The 27,429-nt window shown below is 36.0% G+C and overlaps 1 protein-coding gene across 1 annotated transcript; it reads left to right on the forward strand.

Moving 5' to 3' along the window:
- On the forward strand, positions 1–26,655 carry CSTF77 (Tetratricopeptide repeat (TPR)-like superfamily protein). The gene is made up of 23 exons (XM_021440736.2): positions 1–391; positions 471–533; positions 646–755; positions 1,750–1,850; positions 3,585–3,646; positions 3,776–3,916; positions 4,035–4,163; positions 5,412–5,458; positions 5,940–6,003; positions 6,957–7,077; positions 7,256–7,314; positions 7,398–7,466; positions 7,827–7,967; positions 8,266–8,330; positions 9,221–9,317; positions 9,618–9,677; positions 10,048–10,200; positions 12,251–12,317; positions 12,410–12,511; positions 16,065–16,238; positions 24,930–25,148; positions 25,811–26,004; positions 26,319–26,655. The coding sequence occupies exons 1-22, from the start codon at positions 332–334 to the stop codon at positions 25,972–25,974; spliced, it is 2,268 nt and encodes a 755-aa protein (XP_021296411.1). The 5' UTR covers positions 1–331; the 3' UTR covers positions 25,975–26,004; positions 26,319–26,655.
- Positions 26,656–27,429: the final 774 nt, after the last annotated feature.

Consider the following 27,429-nt stretch of genomic DNA (forward strand, 5'->3'; position numbering starts at 1 on the left):
TATTTAATTACTTATTTATATTTATATAAATACTATTTTCTTAAAGTTATATACTTAATTATTTACTCTCTCTTTCTCCACCGTAACTCCTCGCCTTCTCTTCCTTTCCCCCCTCGGCGGCGCAAGCGGTGTCAGAATTCCGGACAGAACGCCCCCTCCATCCCCCGTTTTGCGTCCTCTGTTCCTTCCGCCCCGTTTTCTTTAAGTTTTAAATTACTCTGTTCACAGATTCCTCGTTTTTTCTTTCATTTTCGGGTTACGACTTACTACCGGAGTCCTCAAATTTGAGCGAGCATTAAATCCCAAACTGCCGATGCCCTGATTGATTCCCATGGCGGCCGTTGACAAATACAACGTCGAGTCGGCTGAAATTCTCGCCAACAGTGCCTTGGTTCGCAATTTCTTTTTTCGATTTTTTTGTTGAATTTTTTTCCTGTTTAGCTGACTTTTTTTGTGTTTTTTTGTTCTAGCATTTGCCGATTACACAGGCTGCCCCAATTTATGAGCAACTCTTGTCAATTTTTCCCACTGCAGTAAATTTCTTCTTCTTCTTCTTCTTATTAATTTTAATGTCAAGTTTAATGTAATTAAATTATTATTTAAATATGATGTTAAACAAAATGAAAAAAAAAATTATATTTTCAGGCAAAATATTGGAGGCAATATGTGGAGGCTCAGATGGTAGTGAACAACGATGATGCTACCAAACAAATATTTAGTCGCTGTTTATTGAATTGTCTTCAAATTCCTCTTTGGTAAATACTTTCTCACTCAATTTTCCTTCTTTATTTCTTCAGAAAAAGAGAATAATGTAAGGCTTTGTGTTTTTTTTTTTTGCTATTTTTTACTTTTAGAATTGTAGAAATAACTAAAATGTAACACAAACTCAGATGTAATTGCTCCATTTAGAAGTAAAGTCATGCCTTTTGTTATTCATAAAAATTTAGATTGTTGATTTTTTATTATTCTGGAATATTATTTGCGTTTTTATTTTTTAAATTCAGATGCAGGTTTTGCATTGCTGCCGGAACTAAAAAGCAAGTAGTAAAAAATTAACAAACGTTTGAATTGAGCTAAGATAAGTAGTTTTGGTAAAAAATATTCTATATACCTTTTGCTTGTGCAAGTAGTTCCTTGTACCCTAATGTTTGTCTCTGTTTTGCGGAAATGGGCTTCTGGAAAATGAGTTGTCCTGAAAAGAATTTTGGGATATCATTCTGTGTGTGTGTGCCCATTTTTTTTTTTTTAACCTTAGAAGACTATGACTTCTGGGAAATAAAAGAATTTTGGGCCATAACATGGAATGAAAAATAACTGAACCGAAACAGTATTACTTTGTTAAGCTTAACAAAGCTTTTTGGTGAACAAGCAAATATCACACTTGCTGCATTTTGCTTTGAATGTTCTTTAATTTTAATCTACTTTTTTCTGGTTAGTTTCTTTTTATGACACTATCATAAGCAAACAGTTACTTTCGTAGGCCGCTGGCTTCTCTCTCTCTCATTGTTTTGACCTCCACATGGCAAATCTTGAATCACAATTAGCAAAATGAGTGGAATGAATGAGGGCATCGTTGTATGATTTGTTAGAGGATGTTCCATATCTAATTCAAATAAAAAGATTTCAATTGTTTATGTTGTGTTTGAACATTAATGTGCCTTCTTTGGTGTTTGGTGCAGTGGAGTTGTTTAGAAAGAATGGCAACTTGACTTGATAACTTACGACATCATGCTTCTATTTGTTTTATAGGCGCTGCTATATTCGATTTATCCGGAAGGTCAATGACAAGAAAGGTTTAGAGGGTCAGGAAGAGACTAGAAAGGCATTTGATTTTATGCTTGGCTATGTTGGTTTGTTTTCTCTTGAACCCTAAGGCTCTGTGGTCTTTTGGAGTACTTCTTACTTGTCTTATTAGTTTAGAAATTTTAAGTAGTTAAAAAATGACATATAGTGCAAACACTCAATCATATTTGAAAACAAAAGTTGAGGATTATAGGATTGTTAAGTAATCTTAGCAACAGAGCTACAATGCATGTTAGGTTTTCATGGTCATTATTTTGTGATTGGTACATCATGGTCACTTGAATAGACTTACTAGAAATTATATTTAATGAAATATGAAGAACTAAAGAAGTTTTGTTTGTTTTAATAGAGACTGTGACTTGAAATGACTGTTTTAAAGACTTAATGTTCCTCTTGCCCCTTGTTGACTGCTCTGAAAGACTTAATGTTCCTCTTACAATGTAACTAATTGTAAGCAACACCTCAAACTCTTTGCCTCATATTCCATCTCTTCCCTATATTTCCCTTTTCACTTGTAAGTCTCCTGCATGGATCAGAGCCACTTGAGGTCAAATCAAACAGCCAATTGATCCTTCCATTTACAGTGATAGTCACTCTCTCTTCTCTTGTAATTAAATGTTTGTGGTAAATGATAGTACTATTTGTCTCTTCATTTGCTGTATTTGCTTGTGTTTGTCTCATCCATCCCATGTATGAATTAATGAAATCATTTTTTTTTGTTGAATCTGTTGGTATTCAAGATGTTTCAGATCTTGTTTAATGCCTATACAATCTGTGCCAGATGTCTATCAGTATCTGATGCAGATACCCATTGGATATGCGAAGGGCAGAGTGGTATTACTTCATGATTAAAAAATGTCATAGACTAGGGTCTAGTTTGGCATTGTGATAGGATTGGAAATATGTTGTTAGAAAACTATGATCACTCAAACACTAGTTTGGGTTGAAAACTTTGAACCTATTAGGCAATAATTTGTGAGCCAAAACAATCTTTTGGGAGTCAAACATAATGGCAAACTAAACTGAGAACAAACAACCGAACTTTCAACAAAATTTGAATTATCTTGACCACCCTTGACTCAAGAAACTTTTAAGTTTAGAACTAAGTCAGCTGCATGATAAATGGAGTGAGATTTAACTCTCAATTTCGTTTAAAGCAGCTGCACAAGTTTCCATGTAACCGAAATCATCATGCCCAAGCCACCCCTGGTGTGTAAAACCAGCTTCACCTTGCTTCTAGTAGAACATAGAAGGGCGCTGGATGTGACATGTCCTTTATTTCCTGATGGCCTGTAGTGACAAAATCGTTTTGTCTTGTAGAGATCCTTGTTTAGATGTTTGAACTTTTTTCTGAAATCCGAGTAGTATCTACAGAGGCTGATTCTACAAAGTTTTAGTTTCTACCACCATGTTTAGATACCTTTTGATCATCAAGTACGTGTTCAATTTCTTATATCAATCTGCTAAACTAAAAATCCAGTATTAATCAGAGCAATAGATTGAAATCAGAGCAATAGATCGAATGGTAAAGAAGGATACTATAATTATTCATGGATTGGTTTGAAATTTAATGGAAGGCAACTACGATGGCATGAATATTATTTACTTTATATCATTAATAAACATGTAAACTATTAGAATGCATTAATCTAGCTAATTGTTTAACATGCATTTGTAAAAAAACATATATTGCTGGAAATAGGACTTTCTGTTCAATAGACTAGACGGGATTACCTATTTAGAAAATTAATTTTCCAAATTTCTGATGCTCATGTTATCAGGTGCTGACATAGCATCTGGACCTGTATGGATGGAGTACATTGCATTTTTGAAGTCATTGCCGGTTGGTTAAATTCTTCTAGATTTTCCATTATCATTAAATTGCTATGCGCCTTTTATACACACACGTGTGTATATGTTTGTGTGTGTGTGTGTGTGTTACTATTCTGCTTAGCACAAGATGGTTTTGCAGGCTGCAAACACTCAGGAAGAGTCACAACGGATGACTGCAGTGCGGAAAGCTTACCAGAAAGCTATTGTTACTCCAACTCATCACATTGAACAGCTATGGAAAGATTACGAAAATTTTGAAAATTCTGTCAGCCGCCAACTGGTAAAGTTTTGCATGATCTGAATATTTTTATTTTAGTTTGATATTTGCTAGTTTGGTGCAGTTGTATGCATTCTGTGTAAATTTATACAATTGCTGAACTAATGATCTTATTGAGCAGGCTAAAGGACTTCTCTCTGAATATCAACCAAAATATAACGGTGCAAGGGCTGTATATAGGGAACGGAAGAAATATGTGGATGAAATTGATTGGAATATGCTTGCTGTACCACCAACTGACTCTTGCAAGGTAATTTCCTGTGAATTTTTTTTGTTTTGTGCTTTATTGGCTCATGAAGTTCATTCTTTTGTATACACACACATATTTGGGTTGAATATATAGGGGCAATACTTAGCACTATAGAACTGCTGTAAAACAAGTGTTTGTGATGCCAACATCAAGAGTTGGAAAAGGATAGAGATGGCTTGAGAAGTGATATTGTTCTGGGTTAAGATAAAGTAAACCGGGATTTGTTGGAAGTATGATGCTTAAGTGGAATTTTGATTATTAGTCTGTGTGATTTAGGTTAGAGTTTACAAGAAGTCTCGTAATAAGGAGTTTAGGATCGAGCACTAATTTTAACTACAAAACAATACTCTCTCAGTCTCTCTTATATGGATCTTAAAAGGCAACCAATGTCAATAAAAGCTTAATTATTTCTAGAGTTCTTGAGTAGTAACTAAAGCTGGTTGTTGATCTAAATTTATGTTTTTACAGTACTGACTGAAATCGAAGAAGAGATGAGAAAAAAGATAAATTCTAGGCTGAATAGATAACACCTGGGGTTGATTTCTTCATGCAATCTTTAGCATAACTTGATATGAAGTCTCCGATTTGTAGACTCTTAGTCTGATAATGGACTCTATGTAAGGGATGAAACGATCAAGTATATGACACCTCTTGGAATAAATTAAGTCCAGACAACATCAAATATAAAAAAATAAAGCCTTAACGCTAGTGCTCTATGCTCCAGCTAACACTCAGCAAACTTCTAAATTGAACTAAATCTTTGTAGAATGAGATCTTTTACTTTCTATCATAAACAAACATAAGATTGATACTCAAAATTAAGATAATAGAAAGTATGCAAGCTCCAAAAAATTTCTCATCTGTGTCCATCTGCAAAATTAAGGCTCGGGCATTATAGCTGGCCTTTGCACCTCTTTTTAAGACTTTGGGAGGCTGTTTCCTGCATGAAACCAGACACCTAACAACTGAAGCCGTTGTTCACATGGGTAGACAAAACAAGCACTAAACTAGGCTTTGAAAAGGTCTAAATTATAACGCAAATATGAGCAAATATAACAACATATAGCTGAACGTTAAAGTTTGCATTGCAATGTCCATATTGCTTGCTTTGTGGTGTGCTGTATGATAGATTGGAGGCCCATATAACTTACAAAGCTGTTTATGTCAAAATGTCTGAATAGCTCTCTTTCATTGAAACCATTACATTCTTAGTTTCTGCATTTCTAACATGTCATTGTGATCTTACAGGAAGAAATGCAATGGATGGCATGGAAGAGGCTTTTAGTCTTTGAGAAGTAAGAAGCAAAGCATTCCTGCGACCTTCTTTTCATGCTTTTCTATGGTTGAATTTAGCTGTGGTAAAGATATATTGACTTGAGCATTCCCACTATAGATATTTTTTTCCTAAAAAGAAAATTGTCTTTACGATTTATGATATGAGATATGCATTGTTATTTTAATCCATTGATTTTGGGGATTGACTTTATTTAGTTCTAGTGAGCATAAATATCATGTAAACTGGAAACAAGTCAGCAGTTACATGGACTGCCATCAATTTCCATGTTTTGAATTTGGAACACCTATAAGAGCAAAGCAAATATTGTGCTGACTATAGCTAGAACACCCATAGCTGTATCATTGTCGTGTTACAAATTGTCTTATTCTGAAGGTTTAGTTTCCCCTATTCTCCGATGCCTGAATAATTGAATAAATTTAGAGAGGGTGAATTCTGAATCAGATTAATCATCCTTAACCTTTGATTTAACTGTGTTTCAGAGGAAATCCTCAAAGGATAGATAGTGCCTCCTCCAACAAGCGAATTATATTCACTTATGAACAGGTAGCTGAATATGCAGTACTTCATTAAATAATTGATATATTTTCTTTCTGCTTTGACTTATGTGGTACTCATTTCCATGCACTTTTGTCTAAACTCGCCAACTTTTTCTGGATAGTGTCTTCTGCATTAATCGGTTTCAGCCTTATTTGGGAATTTAATGGAGCTCAACTCAGACGTCTAGTATCCGTTTGCTCTAGTTTTGGTACTTAATTTTTGCTAATTGCGTTTTGCTTTCATGAAAGTTACTTTAAAGCAAAAGCAACTAGTAAAGAGCAAAATCATGTCAGATTCAAAAAAAAAAAAAGGCAAATGACTAAAATATTAAACCACATTAAGTGTAATTGATTTATGTAGAGTTAAAAATTTGCCTCACCTTAAGAGGTGCTAGGTGATCTTGTTGAATATCATTGTGCCTTTGTTTCTAGGCACATGCTTTCACTGCCTTAAATGGTAAGTTAAAAGAGTGGGCCATCAACCAAACCAGCAGAGTGGTAATTGGGGGTTATAATTATAAGCTTTACCATTTTTTACGAAGTCTTCCTGATGTATTCTACGCTGAAAGTTGACAAAGTAGTGTTTTTGACAAGACATTTGTTGTCATTTCATGGTTTGCTCCCTTGAGATAGTGTTACTGAAAATATTCTCTTTAAAAGCAATTCTGCTACTGTAATGAGTAAGGGGTGCCAATTACATGAAGCAATCGTTAGAGGTGTGGAAATATTTTCTAAAGTTTCTAACTTTTAATCTATATCGTAATAAAAAAGTTTCTTAAGTTTCCCTTTCTTAATTTTGTTAGTACTTATATCCCCCAGGGAACCATTGAATTTGGTTAGTATGTTCCAATATCTATAGATGCATGGATTTATTAGTCCTCTTTTGTCTAAATTCATTTCTTGCTAAATGTTTTGCATTTATTAATGTTCTGTGGTTTGCTGTATTCTTTGTGTCCCCAGTGTCTAATGTATTTATACCATTATCCTGATATATGGTATGATTATGCTACATGGCATGCAAAAAGTGGCTCCATGGATGCTGCAATCAAGGTGTTTCAGCGAGCCTTGAAGGCTCTTCCTGGTAATTGGTTCTTCTTCTTTCTTTAACTGGAGAAACTTGTTTAGAATATTTCTGTTAACTTATTCCCATCTTGCCGTTTTTATCTTTGTATGTTGCTTTGCCTGGAGTAACCCTCGTGCCCCTTTTCTTCTGTCACCTTTCTAACTTTCCATCTGCTTTCTGGTGACTTGATCTTCAGATTCAGAAATGCTAAAGTATGCATATGCAGAGCTAGAGGAATCCCGTGGAGCAATCCAAGTATGAAAACTGTTAAATATTTCCGCTTAAAGTTTTGAATTTTTGACTCTTTGCCTTCTGATTTTGCTTACCTGTTGATGCAGTCTGCGAAGAAATTATATGAAAGCCTTTTGGGGAATGGTGCTGACACTACAGCACTAGCACATATACAAGTAAGGAAGTTGTCGGTTGTTAAATATAATGCTTTTATCAATATCGTAATGCTTGGAATAATATTCGACATTCAGTGCAAGCATTAAAACAAATAGTGCTTAATTGCCTCCTTGTGGTTAAGCATGCATGTGGTATATTACATGGTTAAAACTAGCGGACCGAGCCTTCCCGATAGCAAACTTCCTAAAGATCATGTACTTGGGTTATTCTCTCTAAACTAAGTTTACATTTTTCCCAAATTGTATGGCTGAAGTGTTTGTCTGTAACGGCCTGTAAAAGTGAGTTGTGAAAATTATGTTACCCAGAATTCTAATTATTTTTAAGTTTAATGATTGATTCCGTATGTTTTCTTGCTACAGTTTATCCGCTTTCTAAGAAGGACTGAAGGTGTTGAAGCAGCTCGCAAGTATTTCTTAGATGCTCGTAAAACCCCTAATTGCACGTACCATGTTTATGTTGCTTATGCATTGATGGCCTTTTGTCTTGACAAGGACCCAAAGGTGCTATTCCTTTCATTTTCTGTAAAATAAAACTAGCTTCACTTTTGATGTGGCAGCTTGTGTGTGTTGGAAGTGAATGGGATAAAGGAACACTGCTAGTTAAGATGATGATTATTAGAACCATTCATTTTCTTGTACCTTATGTCTCCTCTCCCTCCATAACCATTGTGGAGGTTTAATGTTATTAACAATAATTCAACATGGGATTGGCTATTGCCAACCAAAAAATGCCATGTTACTAATTTTATTTATGAAAATACTCTCTGATTAACTTTTACTGTTGCCATTCTTCATGCAGGTTGCTCACAATGTTTTTGAAGCAGGATTGAAACATTTTATGCATGAGCCTACATACATCCTAGAGTAAGTTTATTGTTTTTTTAACCATACTCATGTAATAGTGCTTGGATATTATTGTAGGTATTTGTTTCTCTTTGATGTTTTCTTCTTGAAAATTCCCATTGTTACTTGGTAGTAGGCATACTATACATTAGGTTTCAGATGAAATCAGAAGTTGAAGATTTCATGGCAGTAAATTTTAAGCTGAGTCAAGTATTAACTCCTTTCCCTTGATCATAATTACCCTTGTTGCTTCAATGGCTAACCAAAGAAGAATTTTTACTTTCAATCTAGATCATTTCAAATTCACGGTTAGTCTAACACTGTTTAGTTTCTGTTAATTGGGGTTGGTTGGAGAGAACTTGCCATGTTCAGTCATCAAACATTTTTGAAAAGGTTTAGACAATAGTTGGTCATTGAATCTTATGAAGATATGACAATACCACGCAAATTGTCTAAATTGAAAGACTAAAATACATGGCCCTGTCTTCTAGAAATTCTCAATTTTAAGTTTTTAGTCCTTGAGATAGTGAAATGAAGTTTTTTGTTTTACAAGAGAAGATTGTTAAGAGGAGCAAGAGTTCTATCATAAATTCTGTTCTCTAGCTTATGGTATAATTTTTAAATTAAAATATATGTCTTCTGTTAAAGAAAGTCATCTGCAGCATCACTAATTTTTCAGCATTCCTCTTTACGTTAATGCATTTTGTAGGTCATGCTGATTGGTGTGCCTAAGTTGGTTGAGGTGTTGTTATGTCCCAAGTATTCTTTGATGTGCCAACTGCTGTTCCTAAGTGTGCTAAATGCCTTAATATTTTTGGATAATGAATTAAATCTGCTATATGATTCGTTGTTTTCATTGCAATTAATGCTGTACTATGTGGATAAAGACTGTTATATTCTGATATATGCAGATATGCAGATTTTTTGTCTTGTTTGAATGATGACAGAAACATCCGGGCATTATTTGAGCGAGCATTAAGCTCACTACCACAAGAAGAATCTATTGAGGTACTATATTTAACTTAATATTGAAGGTAAAGCTGATGAAGAGTTAAAATTTTCCCTCCTACATAGAAATTATGGTGTAATTATAATGGAAAGTGATTGAAATCTTTGCTTTTGTTTTTTTTTTTTTTAGTTTTGAATGATTAGGAGCATCCAAGTACAAGGAAACTCTCTTTTTTGTTGGACAAGTTGAATTAAGTTTGTATATAGCTAGTCTTTCTGAAAATCTTCTCTTTAAAAGCAACTTTGCTAATTGTTTGTTAACAATGTAGTAAATGCATGTGACACTGCCCTACTTTGCAGGTCTGGAAACGATTCACCCAGTTTGAGCAAACTTATGGTGATCTAGCTAGCATGTTGAAGGTAGCAATTTTCTAGTGGATCATACTTGGTACTTTTTGTTTTCCAGCTTAATTTTGAAGCTACTCTAGATTTCTTAGAACCCTTGTTTCTGTTATAAATGGAAGTGTTCTGGATATTATTTTGAAGCTGCTGTAGATTTCCAGTTTGATTTTGAAACTGGAACTATGGTGGCTCTTAAATTCACAGGAAAACATAGAGTCCGAGCATTTTATTCTAAATGCTACTGACATTGTTTGGCAAAGACTTGGTAGACCAGCTTTATTGAACATTATCTTGAATTTGTGATTTAAACATTAACCCTGAAATCTTTATCTTTGGAAATTGTGTTTCTCTGCCTGTTATAAGTGCTACTATATTTGTCTCCATATAGGTTGAGCAAAGACGGAAAGAAGCTCTTTCTGGCAAAAGTGAAGAGGCTGCTTCTGTGTTGGAGAGTTCTCTACAAGATGTTGTAGCACGCTACAGTTTCAAGGATCTCTGGCCCTGTTCTTCCAAGGATCTTGACCATTTGTCCCGACAAGAGGTTACTATCTGAATATACCATTTTGTGTCTCAGACGGTTTATTCTATATTGCATCCTTCATTTGTTTGTTTGATCTGTGTGTAAATAATCATATCTTGTCAAAATAATAAATTACTGATGTTCTCAGTGATGCCTTGACTTCTTGCGCTTTTGGCTTTTGCATTTAGCTTTTGTATTTAGAGTTGGTAGTTTCTGATAAGTCATGGCTGTAAATTGTTGGATGGAAATGACACTCCATAAACAAACTTTTCAATCAGAAAATTAGGAACAAAGAAATAGTTGCAAGAGAAAGACAGTTATAAAGGTTATTCATTTGTATACTTGGTTAATGCTACAAATCTTGAGAGAGAAAAAGTGATGGTGTGATGCATTACTGTTAGAACAGAAATTATGTGTGGTGAGACATAAAAAAAAGTGGTTTCTGGTAATTATAATAGAAAGGATGGTTAAGCAGAAGGACAAGTTATGAGAATGAATGCGGGAGCTGTGACTAGGATGTTTAGTGAACAGTGGCTTAGGGGCTACTATCTATTGTTACTTGTATATGAGAAGGTCGAGAAATTTGTGAGATTAAGTCTTCAAAAGAGTTAGGATATAGGATTAATAGTGGTAACAAAACTTTGGTTGTTGGATTTATAGTGCTGCCTTGATTTGTGAATAGTAACTTACTCTTTAGGTAGAAATTTGATGATTACCTGGTTCTTGTTTAGGTTAGTGTTTTGCAAGCAGAGGGGTTTTGGCATCTAAATGGAACTAGCCAAAATAAGGGAAGATTTTATGCTTGGTTGCATTTCTGCTAGTGTTGATGGCCTAGAAGGGAAAAGGATAAAATACACACAGATTGCTCGGATGTCACGCCTAAGAAGATTCACATTGCACTTATATGTAAGGCCTGGATCACACACTTTTAAAAATTTACCTGTCGCTGGATGTTGTCATATACTTGTCCTTCCACAGTAATTCTAGAAGAACAGATGCATATACATAGGGTTACTTAACTTTGAAGTGTTGCACTAGCAAATACTACTTCTAGTCACTCTTTAACCACAGATAAAGGCCCAGTAACACTAGAAGACACAAAAACGACTTAAGCAGTTCTCCTATCCCTTCCCCAGCAACTGAAAAATGCTCATAAACACTGTCAAAGCATATGCATTAAAATTTTGAGGGTGGGCGGAGTGTTTAAACAGTGATGAGTGTTTGGATTGTTGTGAAGGATTTGAGAAGTAGGTCAGAAATATGCCTAAATGTAAAATCAGAGATATATGCTAATGAATGATGGGCAAGTTGGAAGATCATTGATGTAATGAGAGTGGAAATTTCCATATCAAAAAAATGTGTATTTGATAATAGAAATGGAGGTATGCAAGTTCATAGATGTTTTTCATATTGTAAGTAGCATTATCTTTATTTTAATCATAACCTTTGTCCTTTATATGGTTAACGTAATGGCATTGTAAAGGTAGAACCATACTTTGGCTCCCTTTAAACTTCTCACTAAACCAAATGCAATCCAACCATTGGACACCTCTAGTCAAATGCAACTACTCTGATTTGTTGTTGCCCCAGATTATTGAAGTCTGTCTCTATAACATCTTCCTGCTAGGTGCTTGGAGCTTGAACAGCATTTATCTAGTATGGTTTAGGTGTTGAGACAGTGGAAGTGTAGACGTACACTGAATTACTGATTTTTCATTTTTTATTTTATAAGTATCACATAAAGATGCTGCCATTCTTAAATTGATAAAAAATCAAACAATCTTCAGGTAGGTGTTGAAGTCTAACTCTTGGGCTTTCTTGTGTAGAAGCTCAAACTTGGTGCCCATGTCTCTGCAATAAATATGATGAAATTTGGAACTTCTTTATGTGTGATTTCCTTTTTGTTTGACAATTGTATTTGTGATGGTATCTGTAAGTAGTAGGAACTTATAGAAACAATGTACTAAAAGAGAGAGGAAAAGGCAGCACTGATGACCTTTTTTGGTGTCATTATGATGAAATTATTGACTTCTTATTGCTAATTTTTTAACTCCATTCATATTCTCTTCAGTTGTTCGCTAAAAACATTGGTAAGAAAGTGGAAAAGTCAGCTCTCTCTAATGGATCAGCAACAATAGGTAAAATCTTTTCTATTTGTTCTTGTTACAGGTAAATCTTCTTTAGCTACCATTAGTACCCATTGGGCTAATTTTGGTTTTCATTTGCTCAGATAAGAATCCATCCGCACCAACAAGCAATTCAACTGCTTCTGTTAAAGTCCTTTATCCAGATACATCTCAGATGGTGGTTTATGATCCAAGGCAACATCCGGGTATTAATTCTGGAATCATTATTTTTCAGTAACATGCTTCAATTTTGGTAAAAAAATATAGGCCTCAATAATCATGTGATTGTTTTCAACTTTATGGATTGTGGAAGGATGGAGGATCTTTCTTGTTGTCTTTAGGTTTATGTTATAGTGTTGACATATGTTATGCGTTGGTCTTTAGTGGGATTGAAATAGAAACTTATAAGAAGTCCTTTATAGAGACTTACGTAGTCATCCATGCATGAATATTTATTGTTTAATGTAATAAAATTTTTTTTTTGGATAATTATGATAAACAATTTTATGTATAGACCTCAACAATCTTGTGATTCTTTCCTGTGGGATTCTGTTTCCCTTGGCAACTTTGAGGGAACTGCCATAAACAATTTTTATTGATTCAAGTGACATGGAAAATGAGAGCAATTGAAATTAGTAGTAGGTTTTATTTATTTATATATTTTTGGCCTGGAAATTAGTGTAGCTAGGAACACCAATATTTTGTATGTTTTCCATAGTATAAACTTAATTATGAAAATCTTGACAGCAAATAATAAACTAATTTGGGCCATTATAAAATAGTTACAATAGAATAACCTCCAAAATCTGCCCAGGACTGAAAAGAAATTGGTTGTACATATCAGTTTAACTCAAAAGGAAAGTGAGAAGAAAGCTATAAACAAAATATAGTTAATGCTACCACTGAGCTATATAATTCTCTTTTGGTTCTTTTTTATAGAAGAGCTATGTAATCCTTTAGTAATAAGGGTTTTATGTCTCTTAGGGAAATTTTTATTTTTTAAAATTTTGGATTGCTTGGAGTGAATTTGTTTTAAGCTTTAGGTTTAATTTTCATTTAGGGTTAATATGGATGCATGCTTATGATAAGAGAAGCAATTTGCCATTTATTGATACGTACATAAGTTGAGAATAAAAGTTGTCCCCCCATACTTATGACTTACAACTATAAAACTTTGGATGCTTGAGTTGATTGCTAACTGATCATTACTGTTATAATCAGTGCAAATGATTTCTAGAAGACATGATGATAACCTTGGTCCATGTCTTGATATGTGGCACACTGGTCTGTCACAGATTGCACTTCAAATAGAGAAGCACATGCTCGACCCTCATAATTAACAAGTCTTGAATTATTTCACCATTAAATATAAGAGTAAAGTGCAGTTTCTCAATGTTCAACACAGATCTCCACAACAACAGTTATAGATGTGCCATTTAACGTAATGTATATATAGTCGGCTGTCAGGTGGTCAAGGAATATAAAACTTTTGCAACTCTAAGGAGTCTATCACCTGTAGTGGTAATAATCAAATGCTATAAACCAGGACACAAACAAAGAAAAGAATATTGGCTTGCAACAGAAGAATAAATATGCAAAAGGAAAAATACATTAAATAAAGGGAATGCTGAAGGACAAGAGTTTACAACTTTCAATGTTTGGTTTATTACTTTAGTCTAAATTCCTTCTCTGCAGATCATTGCAAATTTCTTTCTGGAGTTTACATTTTTATTATTGACACTGCACTCTCTCTTATTTACTCTCTCTCTCTCTCTTTTGGTTGGGATGAGAGGAAGGGGATACCTCTCTGTGCAGTAGTACGTTAGGGTTAGGGTTGTTTCTAAGTTGATATAGAGTTCCTTCAAAGAGAACTAGAATCTGAGTCAGTGTTTACTCATTTTTCCTTTGCCTTAGTGTCAAGTTCTGTTCAGACTAGAATCTGAACACAAAGTGCTCATTGCCACTACTTGCTGGTTGAGGTGAGGTTTGTCACAATCGTTCAGGTATGGCCATAAAATTATTGTCAATCTCTTGAGAACATAAAGCAAGTGTAGATCACTAAATTGCTGTAGTTGAGAGTAAGAAGCTGCTTGTATCGTTTGCAAGATTATGCCATAGTTTTGTCCCTGGTGTAGTTTCTTCTCTGTGTAAATCATCAAGTTCAGTTTTTGTTATGATTTTGGTTTGGTAATCTCTAGATGGGAAGATAGAAGTTCTATGATTTGTGTGGTTGAGTTGCTGAAGAATGAGGTTATAGAAGGCACATTTATAGGCTAAAGAGGCATCATTAATGCAGTTAATAAAGTGATGACAACTCACTCACTCTATAATAAAGAGGGGTAAGGACTGTCATGTGGTGACAAAACGATTTCATTTGACCTTGTCACTGATGCTGCTGGATTATGCCATGTGCCAATAATGACCTATGGAATTATTTATGGCTATCTCAATATCGTAGCTAACCAAGCTAGAACTATTCTACAAACTTCTCAGTTTTGTGAGTTTAATCTAAGATCCTATTACCAAATCTGGTAAGTATGCTGTCACATGATCAATCTTTGACATACTCTGATGATTTGAACAATCAATGATGTAAAACTGGCAAGTAACAGTTACAAGACATGCATGGGTAACTAATAAATCAAGCCAAAATCATTCATCTATAGATAGCAAAACAGTTTATTAAAAGTGTCCTAGTTCTCTTAGAATTTGGAAAGTTATACCTAGGATTATGGCTATCAATCTTTCTATAAATACTATGACATCAATCCTGGCAAAGCAAATCTGAGTATAAAAGAGAAAAAAATAAAAAAGATTTGAGAATGCTAAATGATAAGAGAACAATTAAATACAGCCAAAGGGCCTAGTGTTCTGGTGTTTTAGTCACAGGAAAAGAAAGTATAGAAAAAGTTCTTTTTTCAGTAATTGTTAAAAGATGTCAGAGTCAAGTTTGGCTCCAGGTATTGATGCTTCTTGATTATTATAAAATCGTAAATAATTCAGTAACAACTGAGCCCTGATTTGGTAATTGTTAGAAGATGTATTAATCAAGTTTGGCTCCAGGTATTGGAATCCTTTTGATGCTCCTCGAACTCTAAACATAATAGAAAGCCATGATAGCTGTTTCCTTAAGTTCAATTTTGGCCTACTGAATAAGCAGAAGGAAAATAATCAAGGAAGATTTGAGATTCTCAATTTTTGAAGTTACTGGAATAATGGCTTAAAATAGTTTAAATAAAATCGTGTAACCTTTTACTATTATTATTCTTTTTGAAGTCTTTCCCTCTAAACAGGTATAACTCTGTGCTCTTTTCAATTGTTGAAAACAGTTTTTAGAGTAACTGCAATTGTAATGAAGCTGGTTGATCATGTGATGAAGTTATACTCCTAGGTGTAATTCGTAGGAATTATAGTCATTAAGATTTTGGGTGTTTCCATTTTCATTCCCCTTTTTATGTCATCACCCCTTTTGAGCAATAGAAGAGGGAAGGTTTTGAGAGAGGGTGGGGGTTGGATGTTTAAAATCTAACAAGATTAAGATGTGTACAGCACATGATATTTATTTTCCAATCATTCTTGAGGCTTGAAAAGGTTAACAGCTTTTTTTATTTTTTTAGTATTTCTGCTTATTTACCTCAGGCAACTGACATGAACAGAATGTTAATATCGTGTTTTTTACTTTGACATTATTGAATTATATGCTTGTTGAATCATATTGAATTAGTGCATACTTATTAAACTGAACTTGTTCATATGCAGGAACTGCAGCTACTCCAAACGCAACAGCTCCTGCAATTCTTGCTGCTTCCAACCCCTTGTCAAATCCCACAGTTTCTGCGGTAGACAGTGGATCAGCCAATGCATTTGATGAAGTACTGAAAGCAACACCACCTGCTTTGGTGGCATTTCTGACAAGCTTGCCTGCTCTTGAAGGTAACTTTTCAAACTTTTACTGCAGTTCTGCATCCTATAATACCAATTGTCTATCACATAGAGTTATAATATGAATGCAACATATTGAGGATGAAATAGGAGCAATGCATCTGCTTGAATTTGTCCATTTGATTTAGTGTTTTTCATTGTCCTTGCAAATAGAATGATATCTTTAGAAAGTTGCTTTAGTTTGACCGATATTCTCATTTTCTTGTTTGGTCAAATGAGACTTCAGGCTCAGTAGAAAGCAACAGAAACTGTACTTCACAACTCAAACTGAAATTAGTACTAGAAAAACAAGAGTTTAGATTTAGGAAACCCGTTATATCTGAATGATATCAACCTATGATTTAAATGGTGTTTCTAAGACATGCCTCATCACATGCTTCAAAGCATAGAATCCCTTGGTGGCTTTGATGCGTTAAATTTATCAGTACAGAGCAAGAGAATAGCTTGCAGTTCATGCTTTTTGTGCTTTTCCACCATAAATGTATGCCAAAACGAATCAACAATTGCATTTAAAAATAAAGAAAGAAAGTAAAGTAAAAAAGGCAACAAAATCACAATAAAGCAAGGCCTGTTGTTAGGATTTAGCTGTTCAGATTTTCAAGAGAAAAAGGAGATGATGGAAAGATGGCAAATTATTTTGCCAAAAGATAGTTGTTGAAGCAGATGTTTAGTTGGTTTGATAGATCTTTAGAACAAAAACTACAGTTGATACAAAGCTTTGCAAATTGGATAAATCTTTTGAAATCATTGGATGTGGCACTTGAGTTGTTGTCAGAAGGCATATGGAGACACCAGATACAATAGATGGCAAAGTGGATTTAAGACTTCAGAGCAAGAAACAGGTAAATAGATGGGAAAGAGAGGGAGAGATAAAGCTCCTATTCTGCGTTTCAGTAATATCAATTTGATTTAGATTTTATCACTGTCATTTGTGCTCTGCTAAATCAAGATCACAAGTTTCTTTTGTTCATTTTAAATTCAAGGGGCCAAAACACTTCATTTTGGCCCTTCAACTCCCTGGTAATCTGGTATCCTTGTAAAAAATTATTTGTTTTGCCCTCCTTTGTCGTTTTTAATTGTCCTCAGAAAAGGACTAGTGTATGGTTTTTTTTTTTTGGGAAAGGTACAATTCATTGACCGAAGGAAAATCAGTCCTTCATCTGATTCAAAAAGAGTTTTGAGATCATTATACAATCACCAAAAGTATATTGATCTCAAAACTCCATCCCCTGTACAAATGTCCAAGCCAAAAGCCCCTGGATCCCATGATCAAACCCTGTACACCTATTCCCCAGGCAAAAAATAACTCAGCTTTGTATAAGCTCAACCTGACATCAAAACCAAATCCCAACCCCAGCCTCATGTCCCTTCACCACAGGCCGTAAGTAACAATCCTCTTACCAGCACATACCTCCTTTCATTCCTCAATCCAACCATACTATTGCATAAAACCCCAATTTCCAAACTTTTTGGTCCCCCTGATTCATTAAAGTGTTATTCCCTAATCTCAAAAACATTCCCGCATCATTAGGAGTGATCCATTTAACTCCCCATATATCACACTATCTTATCGACACTCTCCATGTTGGAAAAATAAGGGTCTTAACTGTTTAAATCTCATCATGACATAAAATGCATCCAGCAAGATCCTCCGTAATCATACCTCTTTTGACCAGCTCATGCTTAACCGCAACCCTTTCATGCATCAACTGCCAAGTGAAGACCTCAACTCTAAATGGAGCAAGGCCAGCTCAAATTTCTTTCCACGCTCCCTTGTTGGGGCTGTTGACCTGTATCGCATCTTTGCAGAAAGATTTAATAGAGAACTGCCCCGCTGCTGAGCTTTTCCATACCAAGGTGTCCTCAAGGTCTTTACATAAATGATACTCCACTATGGTTTTGCATTGTTCCCATTGGTTTTCCTCCCATCCAAAAGGTTGTCGTCTTAGATTGATATGCCACTCCCAATTTTCATTGTTTTATTTGCCATACTTATTGACCAGCCCACCTTTGTTGGTTGCTAGTGCAAAAATCTTGGGGTAGCTTTCCTGGAGAATGCCCTTGGTCCACCTGTCTGTCCAAAACTGGATATGCCTTTCATTACCTATAATCATGTGAAAAATAAAACCTGCATGAAAAATTTGTTAATATGTGAAAAAGGCTTAATAATGTTTTTCCAAGTAGAGGAACACTCCCTGTTTCTGTTTGTTTTGAGCAGAAAATTGGTGGGATCCCCTCTGGTCTTCTCCACTATCACCTCCCTGCATAAGCTATACTTTTCTCTCCCATACCTCCATATCCATTTATCAAGAAGCGTTTTATTTTTACTTTCCAGATCAATGATACTCAACCCACCATCCTCGTATCTACACACCTTATCCCATCCTATGTCGTGAATTTTCCGTTTTTCCTCAACTCCACTCCATTGAAACCTTCTTTTTATTTTTTTCAGCTCATTTTTCACTCCTCTTAGAATTGGGAACAAAGACATGAAGAAGATTGGGAGGCTCGCAAGCACCTATTGAAGGAGGGTAACTCTACCCTTATTGAGAGAACCATTGTTTTCCATCCGGCACTGCGTGTCTCAAACTATTCTACGATAGGTTTCCAAATTTTTTTAGAGTTCAGCCTTGCCCCAAGTGGTAGCCCCAAGTACACCGATGGAAGTTCCCCTATCCTACATGCAATCCTTCTTGCTCTCCTTCTAACGAGTTGATCATCCACACCAATACCTATTAGGCTGCTCTTGAGGAAATTGACCTTAAGGCTGCACACAAGTTGAAAGCATCTCAAAACTCTCTTAGCATTGATAAGATTTTCGCACTGAGGTCTGTAGAAAATCATAGTGTCGTCGACAAACTGTAAATGTGAGATCACAAGCCCATTCCAACCAATGGGAATTCCTTGGTACAATTGTAAAACTTCAGCCTTACTCATCATCTAGCTAAAAGCCTCTCGCGCAATATTAAACAAGAATGGTGAAAGCAGACAACCCTATCATAAGCCTCTTTCCATCCTAAGGTTGGGACGCCATTAACAAGAACAAAAATATTACCAGTCATTAGGCAACCCATTATCCATTTCCTCCACTTCCCCACAAAACCTATCTTCCCCGTTATAAATTGAAGGAAACCCCAGTCCACACTATCATTGGCATTCTCAAAGTCAACTTTGAATAGGAATCCCCTTTTCGCCCTTTCTTTAAAATATCAATTACCTTGTTGGCTATTAAAGCACAATCCATCAATTGTCTCCTTGTCACAAAAGCAAACTATTTGCCTCCAACAACCTTCCCAATAACCATTTGGAGTCTATTCGCTTGGAGCTTTGTCAAATTTTTATATAAACTCCTCACAAGGCTAATGGCCTATTCTCGAAAATATTGGAAGTTTGGACTTTGGGAATCAAAGTGATAAATGAATTGTTAGCTCCATGTTCCAATTGTCCTGTTTCAAAGAATACCTCCAAGCTCCTCATTACTTCATCCTTCATGACATCCCACAGATTCTTAAAGAAGCTGAAATTAAACCCATTGGGTCCCAAGGCCTTGTTCCCATCACAATTGCATAGCATATATCATACCTCTTTTTCCGAGAAGTGTATTTCCAAAAAATCAGCCGCTTTTGTACTCAACACCTTAAAGGGACAATGAAACTCCCTCAACATGAACACCCTCTTGCTTTTGTAGAATTCAGCAAATTATTGAGCCCTTGCATTTTTATTTCTTCCGGTTGACTGTACCTTACATCAATATTCAGCTGCGGAATCAAGTTACTTCATCTTACTAAGGCCATGATATGGAAGAAACGAGTGTTGTGATCCCCCTTCAATTATCCACTTTACTCTAGATTTTTGTTGCCATTCCCTTTCCTCAATTCTAGACAAATACCACAACTTAGCTCTTTTAGCCATTACCACCTATTTAATATCCAGACCAGCTGTCCCTTCCTGCCATGTCTCATTAAGACTCTGAAGCTCGGCCTCCAACTTGGTAATTTTTTCTTGGATGTTCTCAGAGATTTGCTTGTTCCATTCCTTCAATACTGGTTCAAGGCCTTTAAATTTTCTCCCAAGGCTGTTGCCTCCTCCATTTCCGTCATCCATGCTGTCTCAACAATCCTTAAGAATGGTTTTGAAGCTTTTCTCATCCATCCAGTAGTTGAGAAACTTGTAAGGCTTGGGTATCCAATCCACCACTCCCAATCCTAGTACAATTGGGTTGTGGTCCGAGATTGAGATTGGCAAGCATTTTTGGACCAAGCTTTCCTCTCTCTCCAATAAATCAGCCGCCACCAGGAAACAATCAAGTCTACTAAATGCTAGCTCCTCTCTGTTGTTACACCATGTGAATTTACTCCCAATTAGAGATAGATCCACTAAGTTCACTTCATTTATAAACTCATCAAACCTCATTGCTGAGCACCCCACTTCACCTCTTCCAATTCTCTCCTCTTCTCTTCTTACCACATTAAAGTCTCCCCTAAGAACCCGCATAAGTCCTGACCTTTCCACAACCAATTTCAACTCATTCCACACCCCATTTCGCTTTTGTTCATCATTTGGTGCATAATAGTTACTAAATCAGCATCTGTATTCAATGTGCTTACCATTCTAATCAACAACAAGTAGTTCTTGTGCTCAAATGACCTCCAATTTGAAGAAGTTATCCTGCTACATGCTAATAAGGCCACCCACTCCACCTTCTAACTTCATTGGCCTCCCTATCACTCGGTCTCTTTGCGATAACTTTTTAAAAATCCCATCATATGGCCTCTGCATATTTGTTTCTTGCACAAACACCATCTTCGGCTTTCATTTGGTAATCTCTCGTCGTAGTGCTCGCCTCTTTTCACCCCTGCACCTCTCAACTTCCAAGATAGTATAATCATTAATAAAAAACATGCACAGTTGTACCTGAACACTGTCTCGGGCTAAGTTCAAAAGCCAATTGCCTCCCATTCTGTCACTTCTCGGAGTACATCCTTTTCCGCTTGAAACTTCAAACCTACACTACTACATATGTCCGTCATTGCTAATGCCTCCTCCCAAATCATTATATTTCTAAACTCCTTATCTGATTTGGGCACTAGCAACTTTTTCACTGTCTTCCCTTTTCCCATTTCTCGCACCTTGCGTCCCTTTCCCCCAATTCATTGTTCTCCATCCCCAAATTCCCATCACTACATATGTCCATCATTGCTAATGTCTCCTCCCAGATCGTCATATTTCTAAGCTCTTTATCTGATTTGGGCACTAGCAATTTTTCACTGTCTTCCTTTTTCCCTTTTTTCGCACCTTGCATCCCTTTCCCCCAATTCATTGCTCTCCATCCCCAAATACCCATCACTTAATTGCAAACTATCCTTCCACTGGCACTTTACTGAGGAAAAATTAGAATCCTCGGCCTCCTCTCATTCATTTGCTTGTCGGTCCACTGCTTGTACCCAACTCTTCAATCACCTCTTAGCCAAGTTTCTACTTGCCCTATCATCCTTGCTCTTTGGGGCTTTTCTCCCTTTTTCCTTGATCTTTGCTCTTTCCTTTGTTCATCCTACCCATCAATCTCATCCACTCAATTAACACAATATCGTCAAAATGTGATAATCCTGGATCTCTATGTTTTCGCTCAAGCTCTCCTATAACTGACCAATTGTTGGCTCGTCTCCCTTGATATCTCATTCACCGCCAAATCCTCTAATCAAACTTCATCCTAAGTCATCCCATTTTCATTATACTCCACCTACTCTCATTTGGAATTGAGCCATTGTCTTCCAATCGCTTGCCCCCAAACTCATTGTTTTTTATCTCATGGTCTTGACATGGGCATTTTCCACTCCCTTGATTGGACATAATAATTCATCGATTTTTTAGACTACTAGGACTGGCCCCATTATCCACATAAAGCCTTTTAAGGCCCCAAAGGCTAGACTTAGCATGAAGGACCGGATCCTCTTCTGAATTTTCAGATCCATCATTCCTTCTCGACCCAATATCCTCACAAGGCTCATATAAACATCTCTCCTTACCTTTTTTTCTTTCTTTGTGCGCATTCTCTTTTGTCACCTAGCCCACTGCACTTGGCGTTCTCGATGGAAGGGCAATCCACAGTACTCAAGCCCATAATTACTTGGCCTTCAGCCCCATGTGGCTAATTCCCCATTCGGGTTTCCCTCCAATCCAGCAGATTTGAAGCGCCTTCTTTTGTCAACCATGCCAGCTTTACCCATCAGCTTTCCCGATAATTGAGGACTCCCAACACCCATCTGTATTGGCTTTTCTGATTGCTCGCCCCCAGTCATCATCTCCACCTCATCTACATCAACGGTTGAGGTTTTATGTTCTTTCTTCTCCCTAGATCCAACCTTACTGTTTGATTGGTGATAACCTGACCTGATTGTCCTAGCCCCTCCAGGCACCAAACAGTCCAAATCGCACGATTCCACTCCAACCACTGTTGCTCTCATTGTGTATAGCTTGCCATTGACGATGATCTGGGGGCATGCGGGAATACTCCTACTCACCACTTCAACCTTGATAGTCACCGCATCCAACCTGGTCCTGCCTATGGTTGTTAAGTCTGTGTGAATGAACTGTCCCCAAACATTTCCCATTGTTTCAAAAATTCTTGCATGCCAGAGATGCAAGGTAGTTCTTCAATTCAGACCCAAACCATATATCTCCTTTCATCGTTCTCTAAGCAATATGGTTTGTTCTCATTGAACCAGACATTAAAAATTTCAATAAATTTCAATATACTGATCAAGAAGAATTTCTATATCATTAACTTAATAAGGACATTCAAACCCCCAGTAGAGACTTCTTCCCTGAATACTGCACTCTGAGCCGCCTTGCAGTTTGTTGTGGTCCTAAGTTTCCCCATTGCACTCAGCCTGAGCCATCCAACCTCTTCCTCATTGATGTCCACTTTGACACTATCCACCTTTAGCCCCTGTTTGGTTTTGGTTCGTGTCGCACGAACCCCACTCCTATTGCCTTCACTACCTCCTCAGGTTACCACATCTCTATATGAGCTTTTCTGATCTCCACCATAGAGCTCCTTGTTGTTTTGGTGTATCACAGGTCCTTCCTCATCATTCCTTTCCTTAGGCTTATCAGCCTCTTCGATGACTAGAAACCTTCCATCTAACCAGATATGCTGCCCGTCATATGGCTCTGTTAAATTCCTCAGCTGTTCAGTATCGGATGAATGCAAATCTGGTAGCCCTTCTCATCGATTGTTTGGGCATGAAGCAGTCAATCACTACCCCAATTTGATCAAAGAACATCTTAAGTTCTTTCCATCCTATTTTTCTGCTCACATTATCTACAAAAGCTGTGAACACTCCTCTTCTCCAGCTGCTGGATGTCAGACTTTCCAAATCTTCCCTTCCCTTCGATAGCCCTTCTGTGAAATTCCGCATTCCCACCACTCACCTTCGACCCTTGGGAGTCCCACCAATCTACTGCTCTCACTCTCCTAGATCCTATCCTATGGTTTCTCGCAAGGTTTCTCTCATGGTTCCTCTCTTGGTTTTCCTCTCAGTTTCTCTCTAGGACACCCTCTCGATCTCTCATTTTTGACTGCATCTTGGTACTTTTTGACAAGTGTATTTAACTTTGGGATAATGTTTTATTATCATTTTACCCATTTAAATATTATTTATTTAATATATTAATTTCTTGGGGCTCATCCCTTGGGGTAGAAGCTAGAATAAGAATAATAATGAGAACCTTTTTGACAAATAATATGTACAAAACTGAATTCAAATGAAATGGTAACGTAATTTAGTAATTGTAAAAAATAGTATATTTTGATAAGTATAAAATATACAAATTCCAAGCATTGAAGTTCATATTGCTTACGTAAAGAATTGAATAAAAATTAAATAGAAGTTATAAAACTTTAAAAATTACAAGGATGATTGGAAATAGAAGAAGAAAATAAAGTTATATGAACAATTCATTTTGTGTGCAAACTATAACAACAACCGAGTATAAAAGGAGATTGCTTGACACAACCATTAGTGTCAAATGATTGTTGATTAACTGAAAAGGTAAATCCTTAATTTAAGGTGTTAAAAGTCAACTAGTACCATTAAGAGAATCTTAGAAAATCAAATGAGTAGTTGGTTCTAGAACTAAAAGTATTAGCAAATTAGAGAATTTACCATATTAATACAAAGTTTTGTGAAGGTGGGGCCGAAGACAGACAAACTTATCCTTTTTTGTTCTAGAAAGGGTATATATATAGAAAGAGTTGAAAAGGTCAGGGCCCCTGCTAGCAATGCCTTCCCCGACCCCAAGACTTTGCCCCTGCTTGTGGCTTACGCTATAATGTATGAAATGCCTTGCTGTAAAGTTTAGTCTTTTAAACATGGTGTGTTAAATCACTTACATAGAACCTTAGAAACTAATAGAGTGATGGCGGCCCTAAAGTCCCAATTCTTTAGCTTGTCGCTCCTGCATCAGTTCATGTTTAACAATTTGTTTGTTCATGCATGATCCTGTGCAAGATGCTAAATTTAGTCTTCTATGACACATTTGCGTTCTGTTAGTCACTTGTAGCGAGGTTCTGTAAATACTCCATAAGTTCTAATTTCTTGTTTTGTCATTAAGTGCAATTATGTCTATCCTAGTTTATGACTTTCTTATGGGTTTTTTCTTTTTTTTTTCGTTTCACAGGTCCGATACCAAATGTAGACATTGTATTGTCCATATGTTTGCAGAGTGACTTACCAACTGGTCAAACTAAGAAGTCAACTGCGCTCCCATCTCAAAGGACTACAGGTCCTGCTCCTAGCACAAGTGATCTTTCTGGTTCAAGCAAGTCCCATCCCATCCCTAGTAGCTCATCTTTCAGACCAAGGGACAGACATCTTGGAAAAAGAAAGGATCTAGACAGTAAGTTTCCTGCCTTATTCATGGGTATGAATTTTGATAATCCATATCTTGTGTGTTGAGGGTTAACTGCATATTTTTATTATTTCTTCTTGGGATAAGGGACCAGCCATGGTGGGTTGAAATTAATACAAGTGGGATGTGCTATCGCACTTATAGATGTAATTTTCTGTTATTCTGTTGTTGGCCAGAGGTACATACTTTGTGTTAGTGTTGAAGATTCACAGATAGCCTGTGTGTTACTTTTATGAGAGTTCATTGCATCTAGCACTTTTGGCAAAGCATTTGATTCCTGATTTCAACTGGTTGTAGCTCTACAGTTAATTGGGGAGTTAAACTGCCTTACTTTTTTTTTTTTATAATTGGGCAAAGGGGATTCGAACCCTACTCTTTAGACAGGGAAATAATGCACCAACCAATGGGCCAACTGCCTTACTTAGTACAGCGTCATTCAGAAAAAGTAATTACTTTTCTTTCAAGTGAGATTCACAAGTTTACTCAAAGAGATATGATTCTATGAAATAATGCTCTTTTAGTATAATCTACAACCACAATCACTTTCAAATTGGCCCAACTTTGGAAATAGTTGCGAGCTAAAATACATCTCTAAGCTTATCTGTCTTCAGGGAGAGATTTGGCTTATCTTTGTTTTCTTATTTTACCAGGGCAAGAGGAGGATGAAACTACAACAGTTCAAAGCCAACCACTGCCAAGAGACGTTTTCAAGATACGGCAAATTCAGAAGGCTCGAGGAGGTTCTGCTTCACAGACTGGATCAGTATCTTATGGAAGTGCTCTTTCTGGGGATCTCTCCGGCAGTACTTACTAATGTGTTCTTGGCTCTTTTGAGAAATGTCTGGTTAGTTCAATAAAAGCATCTTCTCCCTACAATTCTGGTTTTCTTATCTTTCCCCAGCTCCCTTTTTGTGGTCCATATTCTTTTCTTTATATTAATTCTAAAGTTGCCCCAGAAGTAAGAAAGAATTTGATTAAAATACTTCTGTATGGTAATAATAACTTGATAAACTTGATTGGTCAGTTTATGATGCCTAGTTCTAACAATTAGAAGATAGTTATACTGTAGAATTTGGAAAATAAATCAATTAGATGCTGTCAAGTGTCAATTGAGGTGGCAAAAACTTTCCAAACTTAAGTGAGTTGAGTTGAACTTAGGTTTCAAACCTGACGCAACCATGGTAGAGGGAGGGCACAACCTGATGCAGATCCCAAAGATTACAGCACAGCAGTTGTCATTGCAGATTGCTAACAAGATTGATCTTGATGAAGCTAAGTTAGGCAGCAACCATCGAACACAAACAGGAGCTCAGATAGCAATGGCAGCAGATCTCATTAAAGAATATTTTATGTTCAGCTAAATTCAGAAGCTTGTCCTAGCTGTACCAACTTGTATTTTAAATTTGTAAGCTTGTATTATCATAATTGTTCTTGTATCATAAATACATTACAAAGGGCAATGCAATACTTAGGGCATTTTTCAGCCTTGTTTAAAGGTTTTTATGGTATAGATAGAGCAGTAAAGGTCTCTTGAGCAAAGCAGCGTTATCCCTATGGCATCCTTCAATTCTGATGTTATTACCAGTTCCCCAACGTTCCCATCCAATCCTACCTTTCTCTACTTAGTCAAATGCACCCCCCAACCTCAACTCACGAGTTATTCCAAATTAAGTACCTTAATGTTTCAACTTACTCAAAATTAGCATCTTATTGCTAAAATGATCTTTTCATATGTTCACAAGGTAGGTTTATGCATGCCATAATGTAAAATAAATAAATAAATAAATATTTAAAAATATTCAAATAAGTCATTGTTTTATTATGTTTAATTAAGTTTTTTTATTTTTTATTTTGAATCATATAAAGTTTTATGATTAATAGTAGAGTAGTTAAAATATTATTTGTTATTTTACATGTGAAAAGTAAAAATGTTACATCAATATATCACATCATTATTTATTATAGTGTGTTAACATGTCACGTAGAATAAAATAATATAGTATTTTAACTAATTCAATCATTAGTAATAAAAGTTTATTTGGATCAAAATAAAAATATAAAAATTTATTTGACTCAAAATTAAAATTTAAGAATTTAATTGAACGCAATCAAAGAATAAATGATTATATGATATACCATCAACTTGGATGTATCTAAATCTATCAAACTATCATATAGAGATTACTAATTGGCCTTAGATCCATATATCATATACATTAGATGGATACAAAACTCCCTTCAATGGATCAGACGGGTTAAATTTTCATTA

This window comes from Theobroma umbraticum, unplaced genomic scaffold (assembly GCF_002168275.2).
Source record: "Theobroma umbraticum cultivar Fairchild unplaced genomic scaffold, ASM216827v3 scaffold_12.1, whole genome shotgun sequence".
Taxonomy (NCBI): domain Eukaryota; kingdom Viridiplantae; phylum Streptophyta; class Magnoliopsida; order Malvales; family Malvaceae; genus Theobroma; species Theobroma umbraticum.

What these genes read in the sequence shown, in the direction of transcription:
- CSTF77 (XM_021440736.2), top strand. Translation starts at nt 332, where the DNA reads ATGGCGGCCGTTGACAAATACAACGTCGAGTCGGCTGAAATTCTCGCC. An exon ending in TGTCAATTTTTCCCACTGCA is followed by an intron (nt 534 to 645) that starts GTAAATTTCTTC and finishes TTATATTTTCAG; the next exon opens with GCAAAATATTGGAGGCAATA. An exon ending in TAATGGATCAGCAACAATAG is followed by an intron (nt 12,318 to 12,409) that starts GTAAAATCTTTT and finishes TCATTTGCTCAG; the next exon opens with ATAAGAATCCATCCGCACCA.